A 22,653-nucleotide genomic window follows, 5' to 3' on the forward strand; every position below is an offset into this window, starting at 1 on the left:
AAGAAATATTCGGTTCGTTTCGCGATATCGCTCACCATTGATGGTTACGGTTCCTTCTTCATTTTCGAAAGAAATGGGCCGATGATTCCACCAGACCAAAATTCGCAGCATACAGTGATTCGTGCTGGGTACATTGGCTTCTCGACGATTACGTGCGGGTTTTCTGTGACCCAAATGCGACAATTCTGCTTGTTAACGTAACCATCGAGGTGGAAATGAGCCACGTCCGAAAAGATGATTTTTCAGTAAAATTGACCATCCTCGGTCAAACGATCTTCTTCCCTATCTGCGAACTGTAGAATAGTGAATATCGACCCATTTCGTAAATTTTAGACCTTTTACTGAATATCTGTCACTTTCAAAATGGTATTTGATGTTTTCAATGACGAAATATAGATAATTCAAATTTAAAACGTTAGATGGAACACCCTTTAGTAGAGTACTTCTTCATCTTCACTGGCGTAGACAGCGGTTACGGGATTATACTCGAATTAACACAGTTGTTCCTTTATTTCACTATTTGGCACCAATTAGGGATACCAAGTACAGCTAGGTCCTTCTTCACCTGATCTCTCCAACGCCGCTTTAACTGGAGGGTACTGTATCAAATACCTTTAAAGCTGGATTGTTTTCGTCATGACCTAGCCAGCTCAGCCACTGTTTCTGAAAAGGACCATAAATTATTCGCAAAATCTTGCTCTCGAACACTCCTCCATGCACATATACAACATATAGCAGGATGGAAATAATCATGGACTTGTAGAGTAGTAGTGGACTAGTTCGCATAGTCAGACGGATATGTATAAATCGACACGGTTCGTTCGTCATGAAAATCCCATGGATATACATTTTAAAGGATCACGTTTCCCAGTCTCTTACTTTCCCTCGAGGGATTACAAATTTCGTGGCAAACTTAGTACACACTGTTTAGGGTATAAATATCGACAAAAAGTATTCGAAAAACCAATATTACCTCAACACGTACTCCCTTATAATTAAATGAATTTTCACCTAATTAGAAAAAAAAATTTTTCCCGGCAAAGCACGTCTCCAAAAATAAAATGGCTACTAACAAACATACACTGCTTCATACATGTATATAAGTAGATAAATATATATATAAAGTTAAATGAGTAATTGAGCTTACATTCAACAATAATTGGCTGTCCGTTGTAATACCAAGTGACATTTGGTTGCGGTTCGCCCTTCACCTCGCAACGTATGAACGCATCCTTGCCCTCCTTCACGGTGAGAATGGTGAAGTTCTCGGTGAAAGCGATTTTTTCTGCAACAACAAAGCAAGACAAAAGAAAGTTGTGTAAAGAAAGTGTTAGCACGTAAGTTACAAGACAATAGCGACTTTAATGAGCCGACTCATCAGACGACTTTTCCGCTTTAGAGGCAAGCATTGTTGCACTGAAGGTATTTTAGCACCCCACATGCGTCTCACTTGCGACGTCTATGAGATCTGACGCTCGGCGGAGCTGGAGCTACTTACGATAGACAATGAGCTCGAAATATTTTTCCGCTCTATCACCGTTGGCATCTTCGCAGCGCCACTTGCCCTTGTCGCCCAGCGAAATGTGTGTGAAAACAATTGTCAGTTGATCTGTGGCGCACGGCGAAAAAGGTTTGCAAAGGTGAACCGAAAGCGGCAGCCGAAGCACAAGGAGGTGCATAGTTGGTTGTAGAATCACATTCCGTGTATGGCCAGAGCAGGAGACATGAAAAATAAAAGAAAAATTAGCAATGATTTGTGTTAACAACGCCGTTTAATAAGCACTCAAGGCGGCACCAACAACAAATACACGCACACATCCACTAGACCTAGCCGCCTTTGTGTGTGTGCTCGTAAAGCATAGCGGCACAAGACAGTGGTATGCGCTCAGCATGCATGTTGGAAGCCGTTAATTTAGCACTACCTCCTCGCACTTACCTGGCGCACTTTGCTCGATGTGTATGCGTCCTTTGTGCTCCTTAATTATTTCGCCTTTTGGCGAGCGCCACACCAGCTGCGACTCCGTTGTCGTGCTGCGGCATTGTACCAACAGTGAATCGTTTGTGTAGCGCACCAGCTCGTAATCGGAAGGACTAAGCGAAAGCATATCATGGCGACTGCCCAGCACGGTAGCTATAAATAGAGACACAAAGAGAGAAGGATAGAAAAAGAGGAAGACAGGAGAAGGTAGATTGTGTGTATTAGTAAATTAGTAAATGCAATTCAGTTCGATTTATTATGGTTGGCTGTGGAAAGGTGAAAATTTATGAGCCCTAGGGCAATTGCAGCAAAATTTTTGCTTTCGCACGCTATAAATTTATGCAAGCTTGAAGATAAGTAAAATTAAGTAAACTTCAAGGATAGTTGCTTTTTTTGTTGAGGATAATAGCTTAAGCTACGGAAAGGACTTGAAAGTCATTGGTTTATCTTTACACTCTTAACAAAAGATTCACATCGTTAAATCTACTTCAAACTGTCTGGTCCAATAATTTGCGACTTCGGGAACAGAAAAATCAAAAGAAATTAATACTTTAGGCCGACGTTTGCCAAAACTCATCACTGGTGTTCATTTCTTTTAAATATAACGAAACATATAAAAAAAACCATATCAATAGATTTTTGGTATTTATCTGGTATATTCCAATTGGCATTTTTTCGAAAAATTTAGTCATATGAAAAAAAATAGTTTTTTAATTTTTCGAAGTCCAACATTTTTCGAAATATTCTTCGAAACCCGGCTTCTCGAAATTTTTTTCGAATTTCTAAATTGAAAGAATATATGAAAAGAATAATAATTTCTTTATTTTTCGAACTTTATTCGAAGTAAGACTCCTCGAAATTTTTTTTCAAACTTCTAAATTGAAAGAATATATGAAAAGAATAATAATTTCTTCATTTTTTCTTCGTTTTTCGAAACAAGACTCCTCACAGTTTTTCTTCGTATTTCAAAATTGAAAGAATATATAAAAAAAAATGTTTTTTTAATTTTTCGAAGTCCAACATTTTTCGAACTTATCTTCGAAATAAGGCTTCTCGAAATTTTTCTTCGAATTTCTAAATTGAAAGAATATATGAAAAGAATAATAATTTCTTCATTTTTCGAATTCTAAAATTTTTCGAACTTTTTTCGAAATAAGACTCTTCGATCTTTTTTTTCAAATTACGAACTTAACTTATTGAAAAGGTTGACATCCTCTCTCATGTTATTTCAAACGTATATAGCAATTTTCGGACAAGCTTGTATGACAGATGTCACCCGTTTCGAAGCCGAAAACATAATATTTTGAGACATAAAATTTTTATTTTTTTCTAATATTCCATTTTTGATATTGAAAGTTAAATTCTAAAATCGCAATAATATTTTTTTCGCCAAGATTTAATCTTTCAAAAAATTTGGTTTGGTCAAGAGGAATTTGCCTGTCCACGAATGCGTCCAAAAGCTCTCAGCGGGTACTGATTTCAACTAGACGACCAAGTGACACTGAGAAAAAACTGTGCAGCTTCTGAAACATATCAACCTATAAAAGATGTCATACCCAGTTTGATGTTGTGCCACTCATTTGTTTCGGAATAATATCTAGGTTGACGAGAAGTCGGTCAGAAAACTTTTTATTCATGAAATTATGGAGATACGCAATATTTTGACATTGCTGCGACTTAGAGCGGTAGTCTCGGTGGCTGAGCTTGACGAATACATACATAATTGTTTTGGATTTTCCCGCAAAAGCTCTCTTATAAGAATTGGAGAGTTAGGACTCTGCGGACTCTGACCGAGCCAGACTTTCTGTCCGCTTATTGGAGATTACTGCAAATGTCCGCTTAATAGAGCTTTCACTGCCCTCAGGTATAGCCGAACAGATTAAAATATTAAAAATTAATTATTTCTACCACCTTTTATAGAAAATCGCTTCCAGTGACATATAAAATATCCCCTTTTTATTTTTTTAGTGCAATTCTGACATCTGTCTTTCTTCACACAAATTAAAGAAAAAGTTTTTGCAAATATACAAATAAACACTCTGCATTTGAGCATGTCTTTGCTACGGATGGCAGGCAAATGAATATATTCATGTGCATGTAATTTCCTTTTTCATGTGGATATAGGTTACTATAACTGTTTGATGTTGTTGTTGCTGTTGATATTGCCGTATGTTGTGATGGAAAATATGCTTTCCACATTACGGATTCATTTCACTACTTTCTAGTTAACTTAAAGCAATTTGGCGCAAATATGTAATATACGAAATTGCACTTAAGCGCACACCCACTGCTGCACACACACGCACACATACGCGCACGTCTGTGTGAACTCACTCATACCTTCACGTAGAAGTGCATATGCGAAGAGGAAGACTACTTGGGCCAAGTTATGGGGTAAAAATTTGCAGAAAATCTGAAATTTGAATTTCCACTTTGCATGCAATGTTGCACGAACAAAACTGCCGCCAGCTTGCTTGCTGCTTACTTGTATGTCTCAAACTATGATTACACAGACACACACACAAACATACATGCACCTTCATATAGAAATATTAATGCTCATAAGCTCATGTGCAATTGCTTTATATTTTTTAGGTTAGCAACAGCAAATGCTTGCTCGCTTTGGTAGTTATTTTGTGGCATGCAACATGTCACTCGTATTGTGGCAGGCGGGCTAAGTTCGGCTTAGTGTAAGTTGCATAAGCAATTTAGTTGTGCGTTTTTGTAGCAGCAAATCTGTTAATACTGCTTTTCTATTTGTAGTTGCTGTTGTTGTTATTGTTTGCAGATGAGTGCATTATTGGCAGCTGTTTTCAGGCACTTTATGTAGCAGGATTTCTTTTTCCTTTGGGAGGTTTGGGTTTCCGCAAATCCAGCATTTGACATATGTGCTAATCAGAGCATTGAAACTTGGCTTGGCCTGTTAAATTTTGTAATTTCCATAAGCATTTAAGACAACTTTTGTGTCGATGATGACTAGCGAGTGCAGCGGCCTCTCACGCCTGTTCCAATTCAAATGTATATTACTTATTCAGTTCGATTGCTTTCATTATGCCACAACTTTTTTTGCTCTGAGAGTCAAGAATGCTCTCAAACTGTTTTCTTCCATCCTCAGACGATAATGGACAACGAAACACCTTAAGTGCTTGTTCCGGAAGTTCTTATACAAGTATAAGTGTTTGGTTAGGTTAGGTCGTAGGGTTGAACCAAAATCGATGGATCTCATTTGGACAGCTATTTGTCTTTTGTGTTACCCAAAACTTTCTAAAAGTGGATCACCAGATTTTCATATATCGACGAATCGTTTTGAGCCATAACAAAATTATAAATAGGGTTAATATGAATTCCAGGAACTTTACAAGGTTATCCAAAGGTGTGTCTCAAGTGACAACCACCACCTCGTCTTTCCCCACACAACTTTGGCAAAGAGCGCCCGACAAAATATTTAGTCGTACCGCGTGTGTACCTAATGACCAGAGTCCATTCAGAAATCCTACAATTCTGGCGAGACTGACTTTGCTAAGATAAGTAGATGGTTCGCAGGATCTTTTACGGTTCACTCTGGATAGGAAGGATCTCGAAAACCCGGCTCACTTCCAATCGGATGGAATTGGGGTAAAGGTCCCCTTCCTAGCAAGATCATCCACTTTTCACGTCGATTCCGCTATGACCGGGCAACCATTAATGTCTAATATGGAAGAAACTTTAATATACTATATTTCTAATGAGGTCATACAATTCTTCACTAGTTTTGAATGCACAGTCAGCGAGCTCGAAGCCTATATAATCGCTCAGCTATCGGAGTGAATGTATAAAGGACTCTGCGGAGGAGCACATCTACCGCTACCTTGATGACAGCCACTTCCGCTTGAAAGACGCTACAGTGGTATGGTAGCCTGAAACTAGAGTTGATGGAGGACTCCGAAAAGAAGACTCCACCTCCTACTCTCCCTCTTAACTTCGATCCACCCATAAAAAGATCACAACACTTTCTCCAACGACTTCGCCTCGACCACAAATCCAACAGAAGGTTGCACAATGCTATGAACCAAACTGCAAGGCATGCAATTTAAGTAGGGTAGAATTTCATTTTGACTCTGCCTATGGCCCTGCCCGTGGCTTGTCTAGAGGTGCAATGTTTAGAATGGCATTGGGAGACATTGTTGGTGTTCTGCTTGGTACACCATAAATGCCGAAGAGAGTCGGTATTAGTGTTACAACTCACTGATTTCTCCTAAGCGTTATTTACTAGTGGAAAGCTAAAGCACATAATCTTTTTTAGGCATCCTAAGCTGCCACATCTGATACTTTCGTTCTCCATACAACTATTTAATATTAAAACCTTTCATAATAAACAGCTTTTAAGTTAACATTTTCACTAATGAATAAAGAACTCTGTTTGTGAACTCTTGACTTTGCTCAGAACGCATTGTCTATGTCATCCCTCACTGCCAGCACATCTCATCGCCGCAATGTGGTCTCTTACTTTTTCGTCAGAAAATCTTTGATGTACTCGTACGATTACAGCAATAAATATGATCACATATTCAGCTTTTTCTTTCTCTATTCTCGATAACCTCTTCAATAATTTCTTTAGATATCCGTGAATGCAACTTAACGACACCAATATTATTAATGCTAGTCAAAATCGTTTGCTCGTTATATTTATAATGGATTGACAAGGTAAGAAACAGCTGAAAGCTGAAAAAAGTTATACTTTTTAAGTGTACGTTGATGTATGGCATTATCAGGATTTTTTTTTGCCACGATAAATAAATATATTGTAGTATGAAACTTTTATTTTTGCTTGGCTTTATTGCTCGCCCAATGTGTTTGTGCTCAACAAACTTTCGCAAAGCAGCATCTGCACACAATTTTCCTGTTAATGCACGCAGGTATCCTTCAAGCATGCATGGTTACATGTTTTCTTATGATTGTATTTATTTGTAGTTATGACTGCTTTACTATAAACATATTTATTCCGTACTTGATATTGTATTTAAAAACTTTTTCGCGATTTTATTGGACTAATATTAAATCGATTTATACCAGAGCAACATCTTACTAAAGAGTATAATAGTTTTGTTTGTAACACCAAAAACTTATCGAATTAAATATGGTGTCATATATGTATGTATAAATTATCAGATTGACGAGACGATTTGAAATCCGGGTGATTGTCTGTCTCTCCGTCTGTGCGTGCAAGTGAAAACTTGAGCAAAAGTAGTTATAGTGATGAAACTTGCTACATACATTCCTTGGCATCCAAAGAAGGTTAAAAATGTGTGTGGCCCGCAATCTAAATGGTTTAGTGAACATATTTTCTGAAACACCGCAGATAAATCAATCAAACTTGCTGAGAAGAAGCTACAAAAAATGCAATAACTCACTGAATAAATGCAATTGCATCGGACTATATCTTTTCTAGAATGCAGGCACTAAATATGTGAACCACCATGCCTATAGCTGATTTACCGTGACATATCGGTCAATCCGCGAAGTCTAGATTTGAAATTCGGGGAGAATATTTTTTTGAAGACATTATGCCTTTATCACGACAATGGGTAATGTCGGGTCAATACTTTTCTTAGCTCTCATATAACAAATATAAATTGGTTTTCAAGCTTCCCACTTGACTTTATACCTTATAGTATATCGGTTAATCTGTGAGGTTTCTCAATGCATTTGAGAGAGCCTCTATTTCTGGTTAACATACAGCGTCGAACAAAACATATTGGACTGATTATGGATATAAAAAAACCTATTAAAAACTACAAAAGAGGATTATCAAAAAAAGACATTTGTAACAAATTTTTTGTCAATAAATCAACAGTGAGCTTTATTATAGGGAAATTTAGGTGCAGTGAATCTGTGAAAACTCAACATCGTGGAGGACAACCCAAAGCTACAACACAACATGACGATTCAAAAATACTTAGAGAACTGAAGAAGTTTCCAGATAAGTCGGCAGCGAGCGTGGTTATAGCCTTAAATTTGAAAGTGAGCTGCCGTTCTGTACAAAGAAGCGCGTTTGAAGGTTGCCTTACAAGTTATGGGGCAGCTAAAAGCCTTTTACATCAAGAAAAAATCGACTAAGACGATTAAAATTTGCTCCGGAATAGAAGAGTTGCTTAGTAAAACGATGGAAATACTTTTCTCTGATGAATCAAAATTTATTTTTAATTAATTGAAATATTCAGACGAGATGAGAAGAGTTCACCGAACAAAAAATCAGAGGTTAGATCCCCGATATTGCTCAGGTATGGTTAAGCATGGTGGAGGTGGCATTATAGTATATGGTATATACATAGGTTTTTCCGGGCTTGGCGTTGAACCTCTTCATCGAATCAATCGTTATGAATCGATTCATATACAAGGTTACCCTTGAGAACATAATGCTTCCCAATGCCGAGTGGAATATGCCAGATCGTTTCAACATGATAAAGACCCAAAGCACACGTCGAAACTAGTAACAAATTGGGTCTAAGCTCAAAATATTAATGACCTAAAGTAGCTAGTTCAATCGACGGATCTCAATAGACAGAAGGATATACAGAAAAGGAGTGAATGGAAATAAAAAAAATTTCTTTTAATGTATAAAAAAAAACAAAAAATCCCAGGAATAGTTTATTGTTCGTTTACAGGTTTACTATAATTCATGAATTCTTTATTAGCTTTTTGACTCACACTAGTGTATATGTCCTTGGAGGTGCCAATGAGTTTTGAATATCGCCAATAAAGATCGAAGAAATATATTTATGTACAACTTGAACTCTTATAGTACCTGTATTCTGTACTCCTGAGGAGTTAAAAGAAAAAAAAATAATTCGAATAGTCAAAATAATAGCCATTGCCCATTTATCCTACCAAAAAAGGGAAAACACAGTCCAGTAGCTTTGAGTCATACCTTTAAAGCCAAAAATTCAGCATGGTGAGACTCACCTTAAAATGGATCAAAATCTGCATCAAACAATCCTCTGTTGCCATATTCAAACCTAAAAATTTCCAAACATTCCGCTCTAATACTTTTAGTACATCAAATACTGCGCGCACTTTTAAACCGTTATACGCGCATTCGCAACTGAAATGTGGCAGATAAAATTTAAAAGCAACGCAGTTATCTAAATAGTACGATTCGACGGTTGTCTTCATAATGCTGGCAGAAAATTTCTCTGCGCACTATTCAATAGAGCAAATCCAAATAAACGAAAACCAGAAAAAACAACAATAATAGTCGAAAAAACAACAACAAATGCCAGAAGAAAGAACAACAAATGCCAGTTGAAAAAAAAAACAAACAAAAATGTGTATAAAAACAACAAGAATGAGCCAAAAAATACATCAACAACAATAACACAAGCAAACGCAGTGTATGCTTGTGAAAACAAGCGGTGGTGATGAAAGTGGTGAAGTCGGTTGATATCACAGAATAACGTCTACTAATGTCGAGCGTCACTACAAGCCAACAACAAACCGCGCTTCCACACATTTCCGGTAACATGGCAATGTTTCCTGCTACATCCGCTAGTGTGCCGCCTCCACGCTACGCGCCAGTTGTTGTTTTGCTGTAACATTTTTATTGTTGTTGCAATTTTTTTAGTGGGCGCAATGTTGCAATATTTACCTGGGCAATAAAATTTTATGTAACAGCCATGACCGCAACATGTGCAGTTAATGACCGAAAAACGAAAACCGCAAAGCGGTGACGCGCAACGCAACAAATAGCCAACAAACACACAAACGCACACCAGCAGAAGCAGAAGCACAAGCGAAGAGAGTTGGGTGCGGCAAACGTAGCGAATGGCAACTATGACGATCGCAAGCATTCACACGCAGGCTGCACTCACACACATACACACTCACACATAAGTGCAGTGGTGAATACATAAAAGCTCTCACAATATATGCACATTTATAAGTGCTCCACTTATATGGCATACAAGAGCACTAACACACACTCACACTCACACGCACACACACATGTTCGCATATTTGTTTAACTCACTCGTTGTGGTGCCACAGTGCGTATACGTAACCATTATGTGGCCATGCCAAGCACACTGTGACCGCTATAAACGCTGTAATTTAACTGACTATGGCAAAAAAGAAAGTAACAAAAACAACTACAACAACAAAAAGCAAAAGCTAAAAAGGGTTTAAAACCAATAGCGACAACAGCTCTTTAGTACGAGTATTGCTGTGTAAAAAAAAAGAGTTTAAAGCGCGCTGTGTGTGCAAAGCACTGCTCCGTAAAGCCATAAATGTACGCGAATTTATATGCGCATTATTAAACGCACTGTCGGCCAACAACAGCAAGTAAAAGCTGCGTCAGGCGATGAACTGACCACTGTGTGCTTACAAGCAGCGCCGGCACTTTGCTATATGCCTATTAATACATACATATATACATATATTTGTGAACGCAAGCACATATGCATCGCTTACACACAAACATACGCAAGCACGCGCTCATTTATAGCAAGTTTTCCGACACTTTCGCATGCCTACGAAAGCATTTCGCGCGCTTTAAACAACTTTTATTTTTTTTACTTTCATTTTTCTTTACTTTTTATAAATATAATCTGCGTGTGTGTGCGCCTTTGGTTTACTGCATATCAGCGTTGTAATTAATTGCATAAAACCGTGACATATTAATTATTAAGCTTTGACTTTGCCATACGCTTGATTTTTCTTTGCAGTTTTAATTAGCTTTAAGCGGCAAGTAAAAGATGAAGTAACCGCACACGCGTGAACGTGACATTAACGCGCTTGTAGGGTGGTAAATCGATGCGTTTGTTCCCTTGCCTCATAATTTGCATAAAAGTCAATGAATTTTTCAATAATTAATATGCAGTTAAATGCAGACCTTCACAAATAAAGAAGTTTCCATACAAAAAGTTGATTTTGATGGTTCAGTTTGTATGGCAGCTATATGCTATAGTAGTTCGATCTAGAATTTGTTCTTCAGATCTTATAGCATTGCCTTAGAAAATAATTCATGCCAATTTTTACGAAGATATCTTGACAACTAAGAAAGTTTTTCATATAAGAATTTGTTTTTTATCGTTCAGTTTGTATGGCAGCTATAAGCTATAACAGTCCGATCTGCAAAAATTCTTCAGGTTTTATAGCATTGCTTTGGATAACACGCCATGCCAATTTTTATGAAGATATCTCGACAACTAAGAAAGTTTTACATATAAGAACTTGTTTTTTATCGTTCAGTTTGTATGGCAGCTATATGCTATAGTAGTCCGATTTGAAAAAGTTCTTCAGGTTTTATAGCATTGCTTTGGATAACACGCCATGCCAATTTTTATGAAGATATCTTGACAACTAAGAAAGTTTTTCATATAAGAACTTGTTTTTCATCGTTCAGTTTGTATGACAGCTATATGCTATAGTGTCCAATTTGAAAAATTTCTTCAGATTTTATAGCATTGCTTTGGAAAATAATTCGTGCCAATTTTTATGAAGATATCTTGACAACTAAGAAAGTTTTTCATATAAGAACTTGTTTTTTATCGTTCAGTTTGTATGGCAGCTATATGCTATAGTAGTCCGATTTGAAAAAGTTCTTCAGGTTTTATAGCATTGCTTTGGGTAATAATCCATGCTCAATTTTGTGAAAATATTTCGTCAGATAAAAAAGTTTTTCATATAAAAATTTATTTTTGATTATTCAGTTTGTATGGCAGCTATATGTTATAGGATTCCGATATGGAAAATTTCTGCAGATCTTATAGCGCTACATTGGACAATAACTCATGCCAAATTTGATATAGATATCTTGACGATTAAAAAAAAATTTCATATATTACTTAGTTGTCATAGTTTGTATCAATTCTTTGCTTAGAAGGTTTTCCTGTGACATATAACCAGGATGAATATTTATTCTTAATTACCTACGAATTCAATAAGAATTCTTTCATAAACAAAAAGTAACCTATAAAGCTTTTGATTTTCTCGCACGTATATTCCATAATGAATACAGAAATATAAATTTATTTACGGACACTTTCACCAGCGATGCACATGTAGTGGTGCAAATAAATGTTAATCGCTTCACTTTTAATTAAAATCAGTGGCAAAGTAAAAAATATATTGCATGAGATGGCAAAGTGGGATGACAACGGTAGCCAACAACAACTACAACAATGGCCACACGTATCTACGTTTTAAGCATAATTCATATAAAATTACATTTTCTTTTATTCATCAGCTTTTGCAGTTATAAATATGTTTCAAAGAAGGAGTGTATATGGAGAGGGAAACTGCAATACAACAACCACAATATAAAGTGTAAACTACATATGCTTTGTTAGAGAAACTAGTTGTTTGAAAATACCAGCACAGTGAGTAAATACGATTCTATGCTAAGGTGAGTGCATAAGGGTGCAAAAAGCTGATAACTCATGCTAACAGTGATGGGGAAGTTGAAGAAACTAATAAACAGTAAGGAAACTTTACTATCATGCAAAACTAAATCAAAGGCATTGCAGAAAGGTGGTGGAAGAACGGAAGCAAGTGTTGTCAAATATGGCAACAAAAACACATCACATTTTCTAATCTCTAAAATAAAGTGTTGCTGTTGCCCTCAATGTAAGTTGATACAAGTAGAGTTGTTGAAGGATTTTGAGCCACCATTCTTTATAAAGAACAGTAGACAGTGAAAAATCTGAGCTAAGTGAGGTTCCTCTATGTTTCATTTCCAAACAATCCTCTTGAGACACCTTCGCGACCATTGAATATAGGGTGTGCTGCATATCAAACATCAAGCAATAAAGGATGTAGATTCAAAATAGATATTGAGAGCAATTTCCTTTACTTATTTATGGTAATTGCGATGGAAGAAAAAAGTATATTTCATTGTCGAACACATGCTACATATCTTATAGACCAGTAAATATCAAATATAATCTGAGGCAATAGAAACAACTATAGTTAAAAGACAGACAAAGAGAATATGTCATAGAGCGTAGTAAATTAAAAAATGTTCATCTAAAAAAAAGTAAATTGGTTAAAGATCCGAATGCTCAGTTAACAATGGTTGTTACAAGAATATTTCTCTACCAGTATCATTAGTTTTAGTAACAACTGTAGACACCGCCAGCATTATATAAAAAATATTACCAACGCTTTAGCAATAAATATTTTTCTTTTCTTTTTTGTTGCATAAAACGTCACATTTGCAAAGTGCAACAAAGTTATTTGTTATTGCTGTGGCCACAATATGCAACCACTCCCACTTGCGCATAACAATATAATGAAAACGAGGGCTTTAAGTGGTAACCATGTTGGGAAGAACTAAGAACTTAACTATATTTCTGAAATAGGGCGTGGGAGTCAAAAAATTATCGAAGAGCGATTAAAGAAGAATTAATGAAATATGACCTTGTGCGGTAGCCTTTAGCATTATGGCAAGTAAGTTTGGTTAATATATAAGTATATAAAAAATATAGTAAAGAAAAATTAAAAAAAAAAAAACCAAAACCAAAAAAACATTAACTCGGCAGCCAAAAATTATAATACCCTACACAAGTACACATTTTATATCATAAAAGGGTATGCAAAGATCTTTACCTTGATTTTGATCGATCAGGTTGTATGGCAGCTATATTCTATAGTAGTCCAATCTGCACAATATTTTCTAAGACTGTAACGGTACCTTTGGTCACAATCTGTGCCGAATTTCGTCACGATATATGGTCACATAAAAAAGTTTTCCATACAAAGTCTGGAAGTTCGATTGAACAGTTTGTATGACAGCTATATGCTATAGTGGACCGATCAGAAGAATTTCTTCGGAGCTTATACCGTTGCCATAAGCATTAATCCATACAAAATTTCGTGGCGATATCTTGTCTTATAAAAAAGTTTTTCATACAAGACCATCTTTTAATCGTTCAGTTTGTATGACAGCTATCTGTTATAGTGGTCCGATCTGAATATTTTTTTCAGAGATTACTCCATTATCTTGGGGAATAATCCGTGTAAAATTTCATGAAGATATCTTTTCAAATAAGAAACTTTCATATACAAGGTTATGATTTTGATCGTTCAGTTTGTATGGCAGCCATATGCAGTGTTCCGATACCGACGCTTCCGACAAGTGAGCAGTTTCTTGGCAAGAAAAGAAAGTATTGAGAATTTCGGAGTGATATCTCAAAAACTTAGGAACTAATTCGCTTATATACAGACAGACGAAGGGAGGTAAAAAAGGGTTTGAACTCAACTCGTCGCACTGAAAATGCATGATTATATTTTATGGGATCTCCAAAGTTTCTTTATAGGTGTTTTCCAAACTTCGTGGCAAACTTAAACTGTTCAGGCTATAAAAATAGCGAGATGTAAAAGGTTCACTTTTTCTTGCAGGGCCAGCATGAACATGTGTTAGTTCATTACTGCAAAAAATATTAATTTCCATTTCACACTTTCCAAGGTGTTTTAATGATTTTAGTCATTTGCGGAATGCATAGCAAACAAGAACAATGTTGACGTTTATACAAACATACACACATATGTATATACATACAACACACATACATATACGCTCCTACGAGCTGTGTAGAGCAAGGTGTGCGGCATAACACAATCAGAGACATGAATTTGTAATTATGTTGACTAGGTTGTTAAGCACGTGACAGCAAACGCAACAATGCAGCAGACAGTGGCGGAGCGGCAGAGAGGTGCGGCGCAACGGGGTGCCATCTTGCAAAGTGAAAACAAAAACAAGAACAACAAAATTGCGGTAAAAAGTGGCATTAACGGCAACACAATGAACATAACAGTCATTGTTGTTGTTGTTGTTATAGAGGCGGTAGGTGCAACTTTTAAAAACCCAGCAGCAATATTTTAGTACATTTGTGTGTCGATGTGTGTGCGCTTTTGTTGCACATATTAAACAATATGCTATTTGGCATATACACTCACATAGTAGAGGTGTGTGCGCATAAAGTCATTCTTGCGCCAATATCCTTCCCGCTGTGCTGTCATGTGCGACACATTTTAGTGTCTAGGCAGCTCGCAGGTGGCACATCGGTGTACTGTAAGAGTATATGTGTGTGGGTGAATGCCTGTATGTGTCTAGTTGGAGCAAATTGTTTATGCGGTTCGTAAATGTTATTAAAATACTTGCCTTAACAACATGTTATGCGTGGTCTTAAATGTCGGCAGTGCCATATGTGTGGGTGTATGCATATATATGTGTGAGTATGTGTATGCGTGTGTGTTTCACTCTTCTTTTCCACTTTTATTAAATTTTATGTTTGCTCATTTCACTCTGCGTTTAGTTAATAATTTAATAGTTGCAATAGTTTGCTGGCAAGTGGCGAAGTTATTATGAATATGCGTGGCTTTGCTTGTTGTTGTAAAAATAGTTAATGCTTTATTCACACCTCGTGTTGGCAACTTAATTCGCCATGTGTAGTTGAGAATTTACGAGCTTATGCGCAACAATTAGAGTAGAGGAAAGGAGTTGCATGTAGTGAGTTAGGAGACGCTATAAACTTATTTGCAGCAATCACTAACAACAATTATGGCCAGCTAACAGCTAAAATGAGAATATTTACAAGTATGAAAATATAAAATATATGATAATATGAATATGAGAAGTGCTATGAAAATTTCAGCAGAGAAGCGACAACATTTTTTTATCTGGGTGCTGGTTGAAGTTTGTCATGGAAGCTAAACATTTTTTATATAACATTGCATGATACTAAACTTAACCCTTTTTGATTCAATCAAAAGCTGAAAAGACGATATTATTCGATATACATTGTGAAAAACAATTAAAAGGAAATTGTAGCGCGTTACGGTTTTACAATGAATAAAAATATCGAACGAAGTATTGGTCTTAAATTTGGTATTTTTAGCCTGAATTTGCGGAATCATTGCGAATGTTGTGAAAGGCTTACAGTGATACAGTTGTATCAAAAACACAAGCCTACGAGATGTACAAAGCCTTCAAAGTCGATCGAGAGACTGTTGAAGAGATGCCTCGTTTTGGACGACCTTCGCCTCTTCAACTGATGGACACATGTATGTATTAAAAAAAATAAGTATGTGTTTGAAAATCGTCAGGCAAGTATTAGAGAGATAACAAGAGAGCTCGATATCTCTACCGAGTCCGTTCGAATGATTTTGGTGGAAATTTCGGCTATGAAACGATTTTGCTCGACTCGTTTCGAAAAAGCTGGATTTTTTTTTAAAGGGTACGATTGTGACCTAATTTAAAGCAAAAAATGCAATGAATATCATCGATAAATCACCGTATTCATCCGATTTGGATATATGTATGTGATATTTTCTTATTCCCGAAACTGAAATTGCCGCTCCGTGGAACCCGTTTTCAATCGATTGAGGAGATGAAACAAAATACACTGAAAGAGCTGAAGGCTATTCCAAAAAGTGCTTATGAAAATAGTTTCGAGGACTGGAAAAATCAGTGGCATAAGTAATAATAAAAATTTGCCTTAAAATAATCAAACTTCATAAGCTTTTATGTTCACAGAAAAACCTACGAGTATAAGAGACCATTTTGTAGCTTATTCAATTCCCTACAAAATCAGTGAAACGAGAAATTTTTGCAAATAGTTGGAAACGAGATATGAATTTTTCTATCTGGTGACATGAAAAAATGGAAAACTACAAAGCAGAGGACGTTCCCGTTCCCAATTTTTCACAGTACGAAGCGAAAGAAGCGAACTACTGTGATCAAATTGAAACGTGAATTTTAATTCGAATCAGTAAATTTATAGTATTTGCGATACGCGTCATTTTGTGAGGCTCTAAAAGTGGATTCTTCAATTTTTACTATGCTATGAGTAGAATTTATTGAAGAAGTGTGATAATGCACCATCTCATACTGCATTGGATATTCGTGATCATTTCGCCACATTTTCAACTAATATTGTGCCACCGCATATACCTGATTTACCTTCGTGTCACTTCTGTAACTCCGAGGACACCGTTTTGACTCAATTGAGGATATAAAAGCCGAATCGAAGAAGGCTCTGATGGCCGGAGGATTTTTCCAAGTGCTAAGATAACTGGAAAATTCGTTGGCATAACTGTATTGCAGCGGGAGGGAATTACTTTGAAAGAGATGATATGGACAAATTCAAATTCAAAAAAAAACACAGAGAAATCGCGTATGCGGGTAATAAACTACGGATCATTCTGGTCAATTTTACCCAAGAGGTTATGGGTTTAAACCCGGTTTTCAGCCAGCGATTTTTTAAGTGAAGTTTAAATTTTCGGGATTATAAAAATTTCTTCGTCAGTTTTCGAGATATACGAAAAAATTTAATACAAAGATGGCTTTTGATATTATATTGAGCATTTGTGGAAATTGGTCAGATGGGACAACTATATCACATGTTTCCCATAATACTGATTATTCAGATATTTAACTTTCTAGCGTCTTATCTTTATTTAAAAAGCTTAGAGCACGTAATTTTGCATGTTCTCTATTACATACTCAACAACGAAAGTGAAAATGAAGAAAATCGGATTACTATAACATGTGTACATATACATACATATATCCCATACAACCGATTATTAAAATAATCAGCCGGGCGTTGTCATGATGGAATGCCTCTTCTGTAGTAGCAAATTTCTGGCGTTTTTGTACAACTACTCGCTTCAATTTGTAGAGTTGGAACTGAGAGCGTGCGATATTAACGGTTACACCCTCCTCATATCGCACCATAGCATTACCTTGGCGTCATGTATATTTGGCTGCCTTTGCCGTTGATTTTAAGTAGACCAGGTAACGCATACTATCATTTTGGGCATATAGAATGATAACACTAAATCTTCTTATTCTTAGCAACAATCCTCATAGATTAATGTTTCCAGTTCCTCATCTGCAAAGTTTTTCAACATATGTCGTTTTTCCAGCAATGTCACTCAAAAATTTTACTATATTTCGTCAACTCTATTATAGGCTTCAACCAGATGACAAAATGACCGAAAACGCAGATCACCTTCGCGACGGGTATCAGCGAACCAGACTGCTCTTTCACTCTATCAATTTAGCGTATTAAAATCATTTTGTTATCTAATAAGTAAATTTTTTTTTTTTTTTTTTATTGCGAGATATATTTGTGCTATTGTGTCAACTGTGCCCGCAATGCATTTTAAATCAGTTTTCCATTGTGCATTTTGGTTTCATTAACCTACTAACTTTTTCGTGACAATTCGTTGTATCAAAAATAACAGTGTTTAAAAGCACCCAGCAGGCAATTCTAGGGATATGGGAGTGTTGTGGCATAAGAAAGACAGAAATTATTTAAGAAAATGTATTCTATTGAAATAAGTGCCTGAAATAATAATAACAATTAATAAAGATATTGAAAAGTACGGCTCTCCTGAGCAGCTGATTTTAGGGCGTAGAAGAATATGATAAAAGGCCGGCAATACAACCACACATCCAGCAAGGAATTGCTCTAAACGGCCTTTAGATCATATAAATATTACATCAATGATTTAAAAATTCCTGCAATTCACTATAAATTTCCTTCAGGGTATTACAAGCTGTACCGGCAAGCGACCGACAGCTGCAGCAGTTGAGAGACGACAACTGTCATCCGCTGGAAATGCATTTTTAATTACTAAACAAACCCGCGTGGAAGTACGACGCGCATTGTTAAGGCAGTCGCCGAACAAGAACAAGCAGAAATAAGTTAAAATTCATCAGCGCGTGGAGCTTTCCGTCCTTTCCACCAGCGAAACTATGCGAAAGTACAGCTTTCAACTTTTTTTTTGCGCAATTCGCAAGAACACAAATGAAATTAGACAGGATAAAAAAAAAACGCAAAACGAAAGCGGCGAGCAAGGGAAATGCAAAAGCGACGCAAAAACTATATTTATTTATAGTAATTTTCTTCAACCAACTAACTTTTCCACAGCGTCCACTGCGCGCTGCTGCGTCGCTGCTAATTAATGTCAAAAAATAAGCACACCATGGCGCATGTAGCGCCGTGAAGTATGCAACGTTTTCCCGTTTATATTATTTTAAGCCTGAAAAATGAGCGCCGCACAGTGGCATTTCGGCGGAAAAAATAGGATTTTTCCACTTTCCAATTTCAAAACTTTAATGATTTTGTTTTGCAAAGAAATATTTGAATAAGAAAAATTCAACAAGGGTTTTTATAAAAAGTGAATTTTTATAGTTAAAAAAACTAACAGAAGTCGACGGAAAGTTATTCAATAAAATCAGATTAAAATTATTGTCCAAATAAAGAATTTTTTTTGTGTGTAAGTTTATAGCTATGGCTTTTCTTTTATTTTTTAGTGAAAATATAGCACCTACTTGTTTATAAAAAAAAAAATTTATTGAAATTGGCAAAGTAAAGTAATTTTTATAATTTTTCAAAAATTATACTAAAAAATATCAACTTTTCATTTTTTGATGGAAAAAAACTTTATGTGCTTTGCCTTGCTTAGCCCTCTTACTATAAAAAAATGAAAGTTCCGAGTCTGTACTTTCAATTAAAAAAAAAAAAAACAACCGCCAATTACCGTCCCTTTTAGTAACATCGATTTTAATTTCAAAAGTCACTTCCAATATTTCATACAAATGGTCAATAAGACAAAAAATGTAGTATACTTTCAGGCTCTCGGGAATTGAAGTAGAGCGAGGGGGAGAAAAACAAAAGCTTTTGAGGAATGTAGTGATCGCGCGAAACGGTATAAAGCTGCAGCCTTGGCGTCACAATTTCCACAACAACAACTTTCACTGGCAAGTGAAATGATTAGAAAGGACAAAAACCCACAGGCCTATATTTATTCTTCAATTGTATTAGCATTAATAATTGATGCTGATTTAACAAAGATGCAATACAATACCATAAGAAATGTTTTGCAGTCTGAAGGGTATAATATTCTTCCACCTTACAACAAGCTATCGACTGAAAAAGAAAAATGCTATCCAGAAAACATTAATGTAGCGGACTTCAACAGACTTCTTATAACTTCGGATCCTTACATAAGTAGCTTAAGGCGTCATTCGAACAAAATTTCCTTAGAACTAGATCCCATTGTTAAAGATATGGTGCTTGCATAATATTACAAATAAAAACTAACACAATTTTTCGCCTGTTACATATTCAATTAAAACATTGCATATTATATTGGATTTTTATCAAGGTAAAGGTATAAATAACGTCACTTTGCGTTTAAGTTTAATTTTTTTTCATCAGGAGAACTCAATTAAGAAGTGTCCCGAATTTCAAGTCCCTAGGTCCAAAAATAAAAATTTTGGCAATTGCAGTTATATGGGAGGTGGGTGAGGCAGTGGGCGGTTTTCCAAGATTTTTCCAAAATTTCTTAATTTAGTCCAGAGAAGTGTTTCTGCAAAGTTTCATTCTTGTACGACCACTCCTTCTATTTTTTTCCAAGAAATGTATGGAGCGGTGCCACTGTGCGCCGTCGCAATGACAATGGCGCTGGGGAAGCATGAGGAAAAACAAAATAGACGAAATAGTTGGAATATTATTCCAGGAGCACGAAGCTACAACGTCAGGCTGTCAAGTAACTGTCGCTTCAACTGTCACACCTGACCGGAAGTGCATGCATACTAAGTTGCCAGAAGGATTTCGTCGTCACTCACTTCCGCGCCCACAGAAATGGATGAGACTACCGTTCGCTAAATGAATGAACGTCAGGTTGTTTTGTTTTTTGATTTTTATTGCAAATCTGTTAACCTAGAAATATATAGCGGCGTTATGTAGTCATATATATTAACAGCTTAAATTTGAATGGGTTTAAAGCAGATAATTAAGAGAGTTGCAAATGCAATTTAGTTAGAGAAGAAGGTAAATTCAAGCTTTATTTGCTTAAATGAAATAATTTACACTTAATAAAAATAAAACAACGGTTTAGTGTTAGCTTGAAGTCTAACAAAAAGATCACAATTTACATATGTATACATTTATATATACATACATATATATATATACATATAGTACATCTGAAACTTAAAGTAGCTTTACACTTGTTATTATGCACACGAAGTATCCTCCCCTCCACAAGGTTTTAGAAAAAATACACAAAAAACCCTCACTTCGCATATTCTTCAATTTATAAATATTTTTAGTCAAACACAAGCTACTGTATATGTCTTTTAATATAGTGTTGCTTACTGTGAATGCATTTCGCCTTGCTTACCAGTGACCTCACAAGCGACCATATATGATTTGTTTATTAATAAAATTGAGTGCTTTCTTCGTCGTGTGGGTTTGTTCAAATATAACGGCATAATTTATTGCAGTCATATATATACAAGACACATTGTTACTGTCTTACAGTGGCCACACAAAGAGAGCTTGTTATTTATGCTTGCAAGGACTTACACACACACCTATAAAATACACCGTGTACACACATTCGTAGGAGTACATAAAAAGAAAATACTTTAACACAGAAAATGGCACTTGGTTGCCACATAATCAATCTTCGTAACAACCTACAGAAAAATTTATATACAGAAAAATTTGTATGTAGAAATGGCAAGAGTAGAAAAAGCAGCAGAGCATACGAAGAATACATTTCAATTTCATTGAGGGATCAAAGAACTGCACATACTAATCAATATATTTTTGAAGGCAAGCAGTACTTGTTCATAAGATTATTGTTATAGAAAAACCGGCGTTTGCCACATTTCCATAAACAATTTAAAAATACATTTGGGTTACAGATACACTTTCCCAATTTTTTTCGAAGTTACAACATCTCTGGAAATCAATGACTTAAGAAGCGAAAAATTATATGAAGAAATATTGAAATTTGAAAAAAAAAAATGATAACTATTGTGACTAAAACCACCCGTAAATTGTAATTAAATTCACTGAGTAAATGATATTTCAAAAAAATCTATTTTGGTAAGTTGGTAGGACTACAGTGCCAATTGGTGCGATTTTTACAATGGATAAAAGTACCGAACAAAAAATTGGTCCCAAATTTCGTATTTCTTACCATAATTCGTGCGCGGAATCGTATCGAATGTTGGAAAAGGCTTACTGTTATTCAAAAACACAAACCTACGAATGGTGTTGATGAAATGCCTCGTTCAGGACGAACTCTTCAACTGATGAAAATTTAAAAAATGTTAAAGACATGGTTTTTGAAAGTCGTTAGCAAGCGTTAGAGAGATGGAAAGAGGGCTCAAAAACTCGCATAAGTCCTTTCGAATGGTTTTAGTGGATATTTTGGGTATGAAACGCGTTCTTGCTCGATCCGTACCGATGAAACCGTTAACAGGTCTCTTTGGACATATTTGATGGTGCGAATTCCGATCCCACATTCTATAGAATTATAACTGCCGATGAAACTTAGGATGAATTTGACATGCTAACAAGTCAAAAATCATCGGAATGGAACCCTTTTTCAGTCGATCGAAGAAATAAAACAAAGAGCTGAAGGCCATCCCAAAAAATCCTAATGAAAAATGTTTTGAGGACTGGAAAAATTGTTGACCCTCATTTAGCTACTCTTTCGATGCAGTTTTTATCTACTCAATCGTACTGCACCGTCGTCCTTTTTAGAGCCACTTCAGTTTTACCAACAAGAAAAGTCACAGAAGGTCAGGCCTAGAGAATACGGTATATGCGGCACCATTAAAATTTTGTATTTGGCAAATATGCAACCGACGTTGTTTTTGGATGACA

The 22,653-nt window shown here is 36.0% G+C and overlaps 1 protein-coding gene across 1 annotated transcript in view; it reads right to left on the minus strand.

Moving 5' to 3' along the window:
* Positions 1-22,653, minus strand: part of LOC105232995 (neural cell adhesion molecule 1) — a 287,944-nt gene that overhangs the window by 12,950 nt on the left and 252,341 nt on the right. The window contains exons 2-4 of the mRNA XM_049455551.1: positions 1,937-2,131; positions 1,499-1,609; positions 1,148-1,285 (exon numbers count right to left, since the gene is read on the minus strand). Coding sequence (XP_049311508.1) covers positions 1,148-1,285; positions 1,499-1,609; positions 1,937-2,131 — 444 coding nt within the window. The remainder of the gene's footprint in view (positions 1-1,147; positions 1,286-1,498; positions 1,610-1,936; positions 2,132-22,653) is intronic.

This window comes from Bactrocera dorsalis, chromosome 1, assembly GCF_023373825.1.
Source record: "Bactrocera dorsalis isolate Fly_Bdor chromosome 1, ASM2337382v1, whole genome shotgun sequence".
In the NCBI taxonomy this organism is placed as follows: Eukaryota; Metazoa; Arthropoda; class Insecta; order Diptera; family Tephritidae; genus Bactrocera; species Bactrocera dorsalis.